General features: G+C 40.2%; 1 protein-coding gene across 3 annotated transcripts in view; it reads right to left on the bottom strand.

Moving 5' to 3' along the window:
• mfsd10 (major facilitator superfamily domain containing 10) overlaps positions 1-14,954 on the bottom strand; it is a 53,728-nt gene that overhangs the window by 21,924 nt on the left and 16,850 nt on the right. For all 3 annotated transcript variants that reach the window (XM_042101413.1, XM_042101411.1, XM_042101412.1), the window contains exons 9-12: positions 12,844-12,952; positions 12,588-12,678; positions 10,023-10,070; positions 9,549-9,638 (exon numbers count right to left, since the gene is read on the bottom strand). In XM_042101413.1, coding sequence (XP_041957347.1) covers positions 9,549-9,638; positions 10,023-10,070; positions 12,588-12,678; positions 12,844-12,952 — 338 coding nt within the window. The remainder of the gene's footprint in view (positions 1-9,548; positions 9,639-10,022; positions 10,071-12,587; positions 12,679-12,843; positions 12,953-14,954) is intronic.

Here is a 14,954-nt window from a genome sequence, read left to right as displayed (position 1 = left end):
ATAGATTTTTTTTTTTTTTTTTTTTACTCAGCCGACAGTCCTGCATCCACTTGCATTGACGGCATTAAAGCTAGGCCTACATAGCCTAAACAAATGAGATTTTTTCTAACATGTATGTTCGATTAACTATCTGCTTTGCTTGTGAATGAAGTTGTAGCCTACTTCCTTTGTTCAACTGTTGAACGATGCTGGCAAGCGTGTCCCTGTTTCCCTGTCATCATGTCATTGCTCTTGTCTCGTTGACTCTCTTGTTGTAATTTCACTCAAAGTTGCTGCACCTTCCAATGAGCGTTGTCTGAGCTTAGATCTATAGAACATCTACTTCCTTGTAATAAAATGGGCTGATAGGCTACTATAGGCCAGTCATTCCTTTTATAATCATGGGGCAACGCTTTGGGCAAATTCGCGATGTAATTCACTAACGAAACAGGCATGAGAGGGGAGATTTTATGACGTTTCAACAACGAAACAGTTTGCCATTTTTGCGAGAAGATTTTTCTCATGCTTTGAGCTGCTGCTGCAGTCAGCCTGGGCAAACCGAAGGATAACGCAAAGAGAAAACAAAAGCCGCCAGATACACGAAAAAGTCGCCAGATTTGTTGTCGCTAGATACACTTTTTTCAGTCGCCAGAGACGGCCAAAAGTCGCTAAATCTAGCAACAAAGTCGCTAAATTGGCAACACTGATTAGGCGTGCGTGGGACAACGTTTTAGGTTGTGACCCACTAGTGATCACGTGACACTCGCTCTGCTGCAGCCAGGGGCTTCTCCCGCATACATCCTGGGAATGTATGAGTCTTCAATGCGTGATTTCGAGTGTTTTTCCCCCATAAGTAATTTAAGGCGAGACACGGCACTGGTCAATTTCGAGATTTTGGGCTAATTTGCTACCTTAGCATGTATTCTTTCACACTACTACAACAACAAAGTCCGATTTACACATTTAGGTGTTTATTTCATTACATTTTGTCTACTCGCGCCTGTATATTTCTCCTAAATTCACCAAAAGTTAGTCTTCTAACGTTTCATGCTCTACCGCGACTGTGCTACAAAACATAACATGTGTAGTACCGTTGGAAAGCTCGGTTTTTCCTGCATGACGTTGTGCTATCCAAATATGGACACTTCCTTTGTAACCCTGGCCTGATTTATGTGACATTTTAATCAAAAATATATGGCAAAAATTGATTTTTTAAGGCTATGGACAGTATATTCTGATTTCCTAGGTAATGAAAGCAGATATCCTGAAATCCCTCTAATTTTATTTTTATCTTGTATGCAAACAAAATGAAAAAATAATTTTGTACCTGGCTTTATCATATGTTCAGATCTATCTACTGAAAATATATGCAAATGTGCGCATATTTAATGAGAAGGCATAATTTGCATAATTAGACATTCGAATTTCAAAAACTTCTAATACATTTTTTGTTCATACTTGTGTAAGTAATCAACTGAGGAAGTTTCATGGTGATGTCCTATTATTTTAAAATTTTACCCTATTCACCTGTAGTGTCTCGCCTTAAATACTCGATAATGTCAATTTGCACATCGTTAAAACAATAATCACGATATTATCGCAGACGATATATATTGCCCACCCCTAGTAGTTAGCTTCAATTAACAACCGTATCTCCTTATATGGGCAAAGATAGCCGTTTTGGTTCTTTTTTGCAGGGTATCTGCACATTTTCCAAGTGCAAATTTAAAGACTTTTAAGACCTTTTCAAGACCTCTAAATGGAAAAATTAAGACTATACCATGGCAAAAAAGATACAACTTAAAACTGTTTTATGCAATAGTTTTTTTTTCTACTAATTTTAACACCCACCCCATTTGGGATGTCTACAGAAGTTACCAAATATATTTTGGTGAAAGAAAATAATTGTGTGTGAATTACCTTCATAGCTATGAATGCCCAATTTTAGGGTCTGGGCTGCTTCTTTTGAAGCTGGCTGTACATATTTGGTTGTGCTACTGGCTGAGGCTGACTGTTCTTCACTTGTGTCTGTAGTAGCCTAGGCTGGACTGGATTCCCTTCAATAGTTTTTTCAAAGGTAGACTTTGCTATTTAAATATTGTAATAGGCCTATTAACTTGTCCCATAGCACAGCAAATCAAAGGTAATCCACTAATTTACATTTTGCACACCAGTTGTATTTAAACCAACCAAAGATTGACTGAAACATTGTAAAAAAAATGTATGGGAAAAGTTAAACCCCCTCCTCGCATGTTCCTACTGAAAAACTGCTGGTTTCATCTCAAGCACGCACATATTATGAATACACTTACAGATGCGTTTTTTTTTTATGTAGCCAGTCGCCGACATTCCAAAAAAAATATGCGGTTATATTTCACAACTTTTGTGAAGTACTGGGAAAGGCTGGCAAGCAAGCTGCAGCTAACTTAGACAGATATTTACTTAGGCTAGGCCAGCAAAACACGCTGGAGAGATGCAAACAGATCAAGTTAATGTGTATTTTCTCCTGATTGAGAAAACGTTTGTTTTCTTTTTCTGTCGGTCCGTGGTTCCTTAATAAATTGCGCAGCAAATTATCAGATGAGTGACAGAAGCACCATGCATAATTTGACCAGCAGTCTTCACGTCCATAGTTTGTAAAACGATGCTGCGTCCGAGCAAAGATTCTAGAAGCCCAGCGCAACTCCAAAAAGGAGCGTCCGGCTTGAGGCTGCGCTGGACAGGACTTTTAAACTGTCCGGCCTAAATCCGAACGTATGGCCACCCTATCGCTAACTGGCTTACCCAGCTTTCTCCCGCTCACTCTACCACTCGCATTGGCTACCTAGGCCTATATATCTCTCCGGCCTCGGCTATATACCACGAAAACTTAAGGCATATTTTACATATTCTTACCATTTTCACACCTTTAACGACACCCATGAAAACATCTTCACTCTGCAACCACTACACTTCCTTCAGTAGCCTTATAGTCAGTATAGATGGAGACATTTCACTCGCTCTCACACTCGCTGGCGGTCCCATACACAAATTTAATACCTCCTTTTCGAAAATTCAAGACATTCCAGACAATTTAAGACTATTTTTAGGCCTTAAAAACCGAAAGTTGTATTTAAGACTTTTTAAGGACTCGCGGGAACCCTGTTTTTTTTTGTAGGCGAACTTAGGTCTATGGTGAGCAGTGCTTTGCTGCTTTTCTTTCAATCATACATTCCAGGGGCCAGTTGCTCCAACTGGTCATTGCTACGCCTGTTGGTCTTTGTCTGTAGTGTTGGTGCAACCGATAAGTTTAACAAAGACCAACTTAGCAGTTAGAACCAGGCGTAACAAAGACCAGTTGGTGGAACCAGCCCCAGATGACTACCTCATGAAAATGGTGATGGTCAAGACAGCTTTGCACACTATTGGCATCAAGGTCAATGGAGGTATTAGAAGATGAAATCTCCCTTTTCACCGCCTTGCACTTCCAGCAGAATTTAGTTGGAATTCCATTGCCCCGCAACAGTGGGAGACACTTTGGACACCTGAAGCACGCGCACACACACATCCATATATCAAAAAGACTTTGCTTATGTATCCATCTTTCCTTGATTTCAAAGATTATGAATATGGACACAGTTTGCCCATAAAGCAAAATTTGACCTGAGATTATATCATTTTTTGTCCGAAAACAAGGCTGAGACCTGTCCAATTTTAAGTTCAACTTAAGATCTCCAAACACTTTATCTATGGTATATTTCTGTAATTTGGAATGCCATTTCTTGGAATGGAATGCCTTCACCGCCTATTCCAATTAGCCCTCATCCCAATACATAGTGTCATGGCCACCTGGCTCACAGTAGCAATGACATAGGGGAGACCACACCATTTGTTAAGTTAAATCCAAAATAATTTATTAAAGCATTAACTTATACCATAAAAACATAATTAACAAACAAGTGTATCAAGTCAGTAAATGAGAAGCAAGAGAAAGCTAATCAAAAGTGTAGTGCAGATCAGTAAAGTGTAGACTATGTGTAATGCAAAAAGGCAAAAAGGATGAGGCTGCCGCCAGCATGGAGGCCAGAGGTAAGCCCAGTCAAACAGAGCTGTGCATGGCAGAGCATGGCAGAGAGTGGCAGAGATGGTTTTTGAACAGTCCCGCCAATCAACTGCTGTCTAGACTTGATGGCCTGAACAGACAGCTCCCCCTTCAGACTGGGGGGAGAGAGACCGCCAAACATATTATCTCAAATGGGGTAGTGAGCACACCCAGCACGGCAAAGCCGGGCGTGACCTCACTCCCCCCACAAGACAGAGACCCAAATGGGACTCTAAAACTAAATTCCACCCATTACACCATTTCCCATAATCAATACTAAAAAAAGAAAGAAACCCAATAACAAACTAGACCCAAAATTACAAAATGACTAAACCCATTACCCTTTTTAACCAGTTAACCCGAAAGACTAATGTTCGGCTAAAGCAAACTCTCATCACCCTTCACCCACAATACAAACGCCACCACTAGAAATGACCAAACTCAACCCCTAGCCCACCTAATTCTCACCCCCCACCTCCTCCTTCCCACCCAGCAAATCCTGGCGCCTGGATAGCAATTTAAGAATGGAAAGACAGGAGACAGGAGGAAAGAACCAGAGACAGGAGAAGATAGCCACCCCTTAACAGTCATCAACAGCACGCGACAAGGCATCAGCCATAACATTCTCGGACCCCTTGATTTGCCCAATAGACAGGTTATAAGGCTGAAGAAAGAGAGCCCAATGCAAGAAGTACTCCAAAAACACCCGACCAAGAAAGTGCATCAAATCTGTCTTAGTGACAGGATGTGGGAATTGGTCAATTGTGAGGAATTTCGCCCTCACTGGCTAAACTTTCTCTAGACCGGCGCTCCAATAATACCGGGCAATTTCTTTTCCAATGGTCTTTTCCAAAACAATAGTTAGTCTTTTTTAGGATCGAAGTCTGATAGTTTACCATGTGCGACTGAATTGGAATTCCCATTTGTGTCCGTAACACTATAGCGATGTTCTTTGTGGTTGTTAGAACGCGGACTAAAATCACAAGCTGGAGTTTTGTGTATGAGAGAATAATCATCAGCCAGAACAGCGGCATCTGCTGCTGTTCTGACGTGATGTTCGCTAATGTAGGTGGCTATGCGATCAGGCAAAGTGTTCTTAAGTTGTTCTAATATCATAAGATCACACAGTTCATCAAAAGAATCGACCTCTTCAGCTGTAAGCCAATGATGAAAGAAGCTGGTCAAGTCCCTAGCCCATTCAGCAAATGTTTGCTTATCTGACTTCTTCCAAGATCGAAAACGCTGTCTATAAGCTTTGGGAATTAACTCATAACACTTTAACACTGCTGCCTTGACACATCGATATATCTTCTTTTCAGAGGACGATAAAGCAACAAATGCCTTCTGAGCACAGCCAATTAACGCAGTTTGTAATAAAACAATTTTATCCTCATCACTCCAATTTTGCTCAGTAGCAATATTCTCAAATAACGAAAAAAAAACACATCTGGATCATGCTCATTAAACTTAGGCAGGAACTTGATCATACCGGCCAGGCCAGACTGTTGCGATCTACCAAGTTTGCCTTCAGCTACTAATTGCAGCCTAGTGCGTTCAATTTCACGATCCTGCTCTAAATTTTTAAGCCTCTCCCATTCCAATTAACGATCTTTGTCTTTCTGTGAAGCCTCTAATTTTTTACGGTCCAATCCATTATCCTTTTTTGAACCAATTCGTCCTTGCCAATTCTTGTTCTAATTACAAAGTCTTTTGTTTTACTTGCAAATCATGTTACAGTTTTAACAATTCGACTTGTTGTTCAAACGTTAATACACTGGATTTTGGCTGTGTGTCTACATTCAAACTCTGAGTGGGCTCACTATCTGGAGTGTGCTCACTATCTGAACCCGACGCTCCCTGACTACTGCGCTCTGGCAATTTCTCGTCAGGCAACACGTTCTTGTCAACCAAGTACGCACGAATGAAATCAAGCAGCTGATGCTTCTTAGCTCCCTTCGGCAATGTCAATTCAATTGCATAGTGCTTGGCCACACTCTGCAATTGTTTGACATTTAACGCCGCAAGCAAGGCCACTGAAGGAGCAGACAAAAACGCATCAAGTGTACTCATTATTGCAATTGGAATTACAAGTCACCAATCAACAATCCAAACCGGGTCTACAAATAAACCCCCAATATTAATACAACTGGCCAAACAAACAAAAACTAGGCCTATACCTCCACGTCTTTTGGGTTAGCCTACTAAACAATTCCAACCACACAAATTACAATCGGGCAAAGCGGAATGCAGTTCACGTCAACAAGACAGCAACGGAGCTTCCCCCTAAACATTTACCCCCTATCTTCACACTAAGCCCAAGAACAAGGCTAATTTACTCACCCATACCGATGGAATCGTACTGTCCCGACAAAAGTCAATCCAGCCAGTGCTCCACGGCGGTGCCCTCGTTCGGACTTCAGTGACCAGCAGCCTAAACCCACAACGCCGAAGCGCACTAATTGGGGATAAAACAGGCTCCGTAAAGTGCTATCCCTTAACGTAAGTACAAACACACTTTGCCACTTAAAATAAGAAAACAAAATGGTTGGCTAAATTGCTCTAATCTGCGCAAATACTCTTTGCCAGAACCAAAACTAACTTTAGCGATCACCGTCCTAAAGTAACATTCAGCACATTAACTGCACAGTCGATGTGGAACTCCCCAACAAACACAGCGCGTGCCAGCTGTTTAGGCTACTAGGCCCACCACCCGCTGATCACCGGTGCATTCCATTCACAAAAACGTGAATCAATGATGTAGCACTACTCGCGCAACTAGGCCTACACAAAAGACCTCCGAAAGTCCGAATTATAGTAGCCAACTCACAATTCAGGTTCAAAATGGTCGGACGAGCCCCCATATGTCATGGCCACCTGGCTCACAGTAGCAATGACATAGGGTAGTGATGGGGACGAGACCGCCTATACCGAGACCGAGTCTTTGAAGGGTCGAGACCGAGTCTGTTGGTTTTCAAATACAGTCGAGTCCGAGTCAAGAACGAGTCTTTGAGGAAACAAGTCTGAGTCGAGACCGAGTCCTTTAGGAGTCGAGACCGAGTCGAGACCAAGACCATAAAAAAATGTCAGTTTTAATATTCATAATTTAATATCACCCCAGTTAATAATCAATTATCAATCAATTTAATCAATTAAATTAAAGCATTAACTTATACCATGAAAACATAATTAACATAAACAAGTGTATCAAGTCAGTAAATGAGAAGCAAGAGAAAGCTAATCAAAAGTGTAGTGCAGATCAGTAAAGTGTAGACTATGTGTAATGCAAAAAGGATGAGGCTGCCGCCAGCATGGAGGCCAGAGGTAAGCCCAGTCAAACAGAGCTGTGCATGGCAGTGGCAGAGATGGTTTTTGAACAGTCCCGCCAATCAACTGCTGTCTAGAGTTGATGGCCTGAACAGACAGCTCCCCCTTCAGACTGGGGGGAGAGAGACCGCCAAACATATTATCTCAAATGGGGTAGTGAGCACACCCAGCACGGCAAAGCCGGGCGTGACAATAGGGTGATACATCTTTGTTGTTTACATTTGGTGGCAGCAGTGGAACAGAGACGCTTCCAAAGAGGAGGAAAACAGGTTTCGACGTATTGGAGGCCACCCAGAGAAGACCTGGAGGAGATCAAGGGAAAGAGAGACAAAATCCAGGGCCTAAGCATCTGACAGATATCTTAAAGAAGGGTCTGACCTTGCCTCAGCTCCTCAGGAGGAGTATGCACATCCAGCTAAATAAGTTCAGAAATGACTTTGAAGCAGAGAGGAGTGAACTGCAACAACTGGAGAGCCAGTCTACATCTCCACCTGTACCAAAGAGTACAGGTATATCTTCATTGTAGTTTTAAGGTGTGCCAAGTTGTCATTATTGAGTATCAAGTTTCTTACATTATGGCCATAAGCATCACATAGTAGGGATGTAGTGGTAATAAAACATGAGGGCACATGGATGTTTCGGGGGGCTTGGTGGTATAGCTGAATACAAGAAATAGGCTTAAAGGAACCGTATGTAAGACATGTATTTCAATTAATCATAAAATGGCCCTGATATGTCACTAGACATTAAGAAATCATGTTCATTTCAAATACTTATATCACTGACAACAGTAGTCCGGCCAGGATATTGTCATTTAAAAAGTGAAGTTGCAGCCCTCAACTGATGTTGATGTTGTGTTTTGTCATGTCATGTTGTGTTTTGGCCTGATGCGCCACCCTCCACCTATCTACTAATCACGAAGTCAGTAGTGTTTCGGCATCTGGGTTGGCAACCTCAAGTCAGGGGGGAGGAGGAGGGGATACACCGCTGTACAGTAATTTGAAAGTGATTGCAGTACCAGTTTTGGCCACAATCGTACATATGGTTCCGTTAAGAGGACTAGGCCACGTTAACTTATCCTCTCTAGGTTCACTTATAACTTGTGGTCATGTGTGCATACAGCTGCACGAAAAGATTCAGAAGGACCACTCTGACCCTGATTAATAATTACACTGGTCTGGTGGTGAACCGTTTTCCTACTTGATTTACTTGAATTCTTTCATTTGAGGAATAATTAAGATCTATTTAAGGATGCAAAATATTGTTTCATCGCCATTATCAGCAAAATCTCAGAAAATATCAAGACTTGTATAGGAACGTCACATATTACCAACAGTCACGTACTGTATGTCCAACCTCTTAAAGAAACGCAAGCACCCATACCATAAGTTTATCTAAATTAGCTAAATTTGGTAATTATGTACCAAAATTACATTTTACCGTGACTCGAAGAGCTGTAAAAAGTGTTGTAAGGCTGTACAAATCCACTTGGAGCTCCAGTGGAATTTTGATTTGCCGACGAGAATTCTCGGGCTAACCGTACATGTCCCTGAGAAAGGTTGGGAATAAGCACCCACCAGCCCAGCACTAACCTCCGAACGTGGTAAACAAAATCGGATATTTCAGGCAGTAAAAGCCCCGGTAAGAACCAAACTAGATTTTGTTCAAATCTACACACATATGGCTACTGAAAAATGTAAGGATCATTTAGCAAATGTTATTTTGAAGTATTAAAAAACATAATTGTTTTAAGAATTTTCGAACGAAATGGTTGGTAATTAGCACGTTTACGATATATATTTTAAGTTTCTGTGAGCTTGATGCTCAGTCAATTTATCCCTGAATAAAAAAGAAAATATCGAGAGAGTATATGCAGCCACCTATGTCCTAAAGATCTTATTTTTTAAGAGCAGCTGTCTTGTCATCCATCATCGTTACTCTCCATAAACACAACTATTTCTGATTCATTGATTTTCATTTGTAAAGTAAAATCACGTAGATGGCTTATACAGTACAAAACGATTTGCTATTCTGAATGTGAATACTTACTCCACCAAATTTTGCCTTCATAATTATCTTTGTGTGTAGGCCTACAGTAAATTATTCCAGAAAACTGAACAGCATTTAAATAAACAGTTAAAGTTGCTGAACTGTATGAACATACCAGATGAAGCAACAATAGGTCCGCATGCCCGTGCAAGTGCCCCCAGACTGCGAAGGATGCCCATTACCATACCCTTTTGTCTGGATGAACCTAGCAAAATAAAACTTACTGTGACATTTACATCAATAGTTATGCGTCAGAGCAAGGGGAAACAAAAACAGACTTTTGACCCAGACAAAAAGAATGCATGAACACTGAAATCTGAAAGTGGTAATAGATAGATAGATAGATAGATAGATAGATAGATACTTTATTGATCCCCAGGGGAAATTCAAGTACATGATACTGTACATGGGGCAACTTTTTGAGCAATACAGTTTGTTAACCACATAACCAGGTTCATGTGTTATGATGGTAATGGAGTAATGGTCAATATCAATGGGAATGTGCCCAAACAACAATATTCAGGAACACTAACTATAAATGACCATTTGTCACAAACTGCTGAAAATCAAATACCTAAGTTATGCTTACCATGCTCGGAAACTTGTGTGGACAGACAAGGAACAGCAACCGCAGCAGCTGTTTTAGAGAAGAATGTGTCAGGAATGTCCATGAAAATAATTATACAATTCACATACTAAACCGTAGGGATCGACCGATATGGTTTTTTCAGGGCCGATACCGATATCAATTATTACCAAAACAGGAGGCCGATAACCGATATGTAAAACCGATATGTCAGTTGTCAAAAAGGGGGGGTAGGTAGTAAAGGCGATATGCTGCAAAAAAATAATTCAATTAATTAATTTGCATTTAATTATGCAAACTTTTCTTTCTTCTTTTGATACACAATTGTCTATCAACTTGCATCACTTGCAAGTGTAAATCCTGTCATGTTAATCCAAGAGCTAAGTGATAGCAATTATTTTCATAGACTAGGCCTACACAATGGGCTATGTGCTTGTTAAGGGACCTGTCACAAAGAGGATGCTTTGCCATCGTGTGTGCACGAGAGAGGGAGAGGAAGAGGTGCATGCGTGATGGCAAGTGTTAAGGCCCATTCACACCAAAAACGATAACGATAACTATAAATAAATATTGTTCTCGTTAATATGAATGACTACGTTCACACACAAACTATAACGATAACGACATGAAGAACGATATCGTTGGGGATCACTTTCAGAGCGATTTTCACAACGATAAAATGCTAATAGCTAATCAGAACCCATCGAATTTTAGCCCTCACATTTATTAAAGGAGAATTCCGGTGTGATATTGACCTAAAGTGTATCGAAACATGATACCGAGTGTGAACGTATGTCTCATAGCCCATCTCGGCTTGTCCCCTGCACTCCAAAATCTGGCGCTAGTTAGCCGATGCTACCAACATCTTCTTCAATAGTGGTGCTTCGGCATCGGGCTAGCCATGCAAATAAATCACTGTTTTACACCCATTTACGAGGCTCAATGTATCTCCACACTTCATTGGTAGACTTCCTAGGGCCCTGACATTTAAAACGAGACATTGAGAACTTTGAAAAAGCACTGGTAGTTTACTTACAAGACGATTTATACAGACAGTATCTTCACGAAGTTTAGCGTTTGCAGCCATCTTGAATTTAGTCACGATAAGTCGAGCAACGAGTAAGAATGAACAGCTATGATAAGGGATCAGATTCCAAAAATAATTCAGTGGAAATGCATGGATTCCAGTTGCTGCTACTGGAAGAAACTGGAATCCATGCATTTCCACTGAATTATTTTTGGAATCTGATCCCTTATCATACCTGTTCATTCTTACTCGTTGCTCGACTTATCGTGACTAAATTCAAGATGGCTGCAAACGTTAAACTTCGTGAAGATACTGTCTGTATAAATCGTCTTGTAAGTAAACTACCAGTGCTTTTTCAAAGTTCTCAATGTCTCGTTTTAAATGTCAGGGCCCTAGGAAGTCTACCAATGAAGTGTGGAGATACATTGAGCCTCGTAAATGGGTGTAAAACAGTGATTTATTTGCATGGCTAGCCCGATGCCGAAGCACCACTACTGAAAAAGTTGTTGGTAGCATCGGCTAACTAGCGCCAGATTTTGGAGTGCAGGGGACAAGTCGAGATGGGCTATGAGACATACGTTCACACTCGGTATCATGTTTCAATACACTTTAGGTCAATATCACACCGGAATTCTCCTTTAACACAATGAGAGACTTTGTTTATCGTTGTTCAGTGTGAACGCTTTTATCGTTATAGTTATCGTTCTTGGTGTGAATGGGCCTTTAGGCTATTTAAGTATGCAATTTGTGTCCATGTGTAGGCTACAAGCTACACTAAATCGCTCAGGACGCGATTTAGTTCAGGTCGGATTAAATTACGGCTGGCCCTGGGTGCATGTTGTCTTTTCTGACAGTCCGTTTCAAAAAGGAGCAATTAGACTTTTTGACGTTCGCTATCGCATAATTTAGGACTTGTCTGTACTATGTCCGCCGTGGTGTCCCGTTATTCACAATTAACGAACGAGGCGGAGGCAGAGAACTCCCGACACGCAGCACCTGAGTTTGTAGGCTAACTAGTAAACAGCATCAGTAACGTGCATCAATCGGGAATTCGCTAAATGAAGGAAGTGGGTGCTTTACTTATTGATCCGGATCAAAGAGACAATAGCTTACAAAGTGGTGTTTTTGTAACTTCAGTGTAGATGATTGTGATTCATTGCAACTTCAGCAATGTAGGCTACCTTCCTTACCTTCGAAAAATAGCTCCGTACAGCTGAAGCCCAGTCCTACAGTCTACCTCAGTGAGAATCCTAAACTTTGTCTGTGTTCAGTCTTCGATCCTGATTGGCTGCATTCGTGCTAACTAACAAATCAGACGATGTAGTGGGCGGGACAATGCTCTTGACCACAGAGTAGCAAATGCAGGGAGTGAGAGACTCTTTACAGACAAAGTAGCGCGTTTCATTCTTTATCCATTTCAATATCGGCTTATCAGTGGAAAAAATGACCGATACTAATTATTATAAAAATGCTAAATATCGGCCCTAATAATCGGCCAGGCCGATAATTGGTCGATCCCTACTAAACCGTAGGCTACTTACCAAATGAGTAAAACATCAGTCCTGTGTACAGCAACAGCATATTCCAAGCAATCCCAATGATCAGAAAAGCTGGTATAAGTGATATGAGAGCCTACGGATGTATTGAAATGTTATGTCATATTCATCATGCAAATTACTGTCATATTACAACATTTACAGTATAGCTATGAAATAATGTATTGATATTTGATATATGCTATACACTGTCGTTTAAGAAAGAGCAAAGAGTGGGTATAATTCCCATATAGCAGTGTACCAAACGAACTGTCCTGATCTGATGCCCTGGTTTGATCCTTCGGGCCCATCCCCCCTGAATGAGTGCCATGGAAATACCAATGAAGAAGAACATCTTGCCTTGTTCCATGCTAGAAAAAACACAGCCTTCTCTTATCAATAGGTAATTTCAGATATGGGGTTACAAATTATGATGGAAATTTAATGAATTGCATATTGCCATGGTTTACATGAACTGAAGGACTGCATTTCCACTTTGCATATCCAGAATTGGCAACGCGGTTTATGCCGAACGTCAGAGGGTAACGTTGATTCTGACGCACAGATGGTAAAAATGACTAATTAAGCGTATATACAGTGCTTCTAAACATATACACCCCCCTTGGATATTTCCCCTTTTATTGCTTTTAAAAATGGAATCTTGGTCAATTCAATTTGGCCTTTTTTCAATAATTTACAAAGAAAACTCTCTTTAATGTCAAAGTGAAAGCAGATTTCTACAAAGTAATGTTAATTATTTAAAAGACATACTGCAAAATAGGCATAAATATTCACCCCCTGCAAGTCAACATTCAGTAGATGCACCTTTGGCTGCAATTAAAAAATGGAGTCTGTGTGGATTGCACATCTGGGTACTGGGTACATCTTGCTTGCACATCTGGGTACTGAAATTGTACTACATTTTTCTTTGCAAACTGCTCAAGTTTTGTCAGGTTACACAAGTATGGGGCGCTGACAGCCCTTTTCAAGTCCAGCCAAAAATTCTCTATTGGATTACAGTCTTAAGGTTCACACCAAGAATGATAACTATAAAAATCATAACAATAATTGGATTGTATATTACGGTATTTATTTTATTATTATTATTATTAGGCTATTGATTGAATTAACATTGTTGTTCATTATTGCTATTCTCCTTAATGTAGTCTTACCAACTTTTAAATTGTTTACTGTTAAATATCACTTTGTATTGTTATGTGTGTCATTTTGGACAGAAGCAAAGAAAAACATATTATTCTTGTTAATATGAATGACAATTCACACAAACTATAACAATAGTGGCCACACTTATACATTTTCTTAAATAGTTAAATATATAGATATAGACTTTACTTTACTTTATTTCTGCATTGTTGCACTGTTGACTTACTCATTTGCACCATGACCACTATCACCATTGCACTACCACCATGACACTCATTCACACAGAGCACCTTAGAGCACCTTACTGTCCTTACTGCTTAGTTGTGTTTTTATATTATATACTTGAATTACTCTTCTGCTGTTAAAGAATGTGTTTGTCTTGTACGTATGCTGCTGAGACCTTGAATTTCCCCTGGGGATCAATAAAGTATCTATCTATCTATCTATCTACAATAATGACATGAAGAACAACATCATTGGGGATCGCTTTCAGAGTGATTTTGAGAATGATAAAAAAGCTAACAGCCAATCACATTTAGCCTTCACATTCATTAACACAAGGAGAGACTTTGCTTATCATTGGTCAGTGTGAAAGCTTTTATCGTTATGGTTATAGTTATTGTTATTGTTCCTGGTGTGAACGGTCCTTTAGGCACATAAGAAAATCTACATTGTTCTACATTGTTCTAAACCATTTCTGTATAATTTTCACTGTCTGCTTCAGGTCATTATCTTGCTGGAAAATAAATATTTTTCTAGCAGACTGAATCAGATTTTCGTCAAGGATTTCCTTTGGATGAACTTCAGTCGATATTTAATATGAGCTTCTCCACTCGCCAAAAATGCTTTGACTGGTGAAGAACTTGGACAATAGTTGCTGTTGAGAGAAAGTGGAATAGAACATGTCCAATATTCCAATATGTGGTTTAATGTTCTGCATGATGTCCAATATGTTCTGCATTTCTCATCAGTGGGTCACTTTGATACTAAAAGTATGATTCTATGTAATGACTGTATGATATCTGTACTGTCCCTGTGTATATCTGTGTGACTATGTATTTAGATAAGCGGGAATATTATGACTTTGCAGCGTTTCACTGTTCTGCATGGCTGCGTCAGTAGCCATCTGCTTCGGATTGCCAGGTTGTCACTAATCAGAGTCTGATTCAGTGTAGTTCACGTGAGATGGGATGACCAACGCCATCTCCC

Source organism: Alosa sapidissima, chromosome 8 (genome assembly GCF_018492685.1).
Source record: "Alosa sapidissima isolate fAloSap1 chromosome 8, fAloSap1.pri, whole genome shotgun sequence".
In the NCBI taxonomy this organism is placed as follows: Eukaryota; Metazoa; Chordata; class Actinopteri; order Clupeiformes; family Clupeidae; genus Alosa; species Alosa sapidissima.
This window is presented reverse-complemented; position numbering and strand designations above follow the sequence as displayed.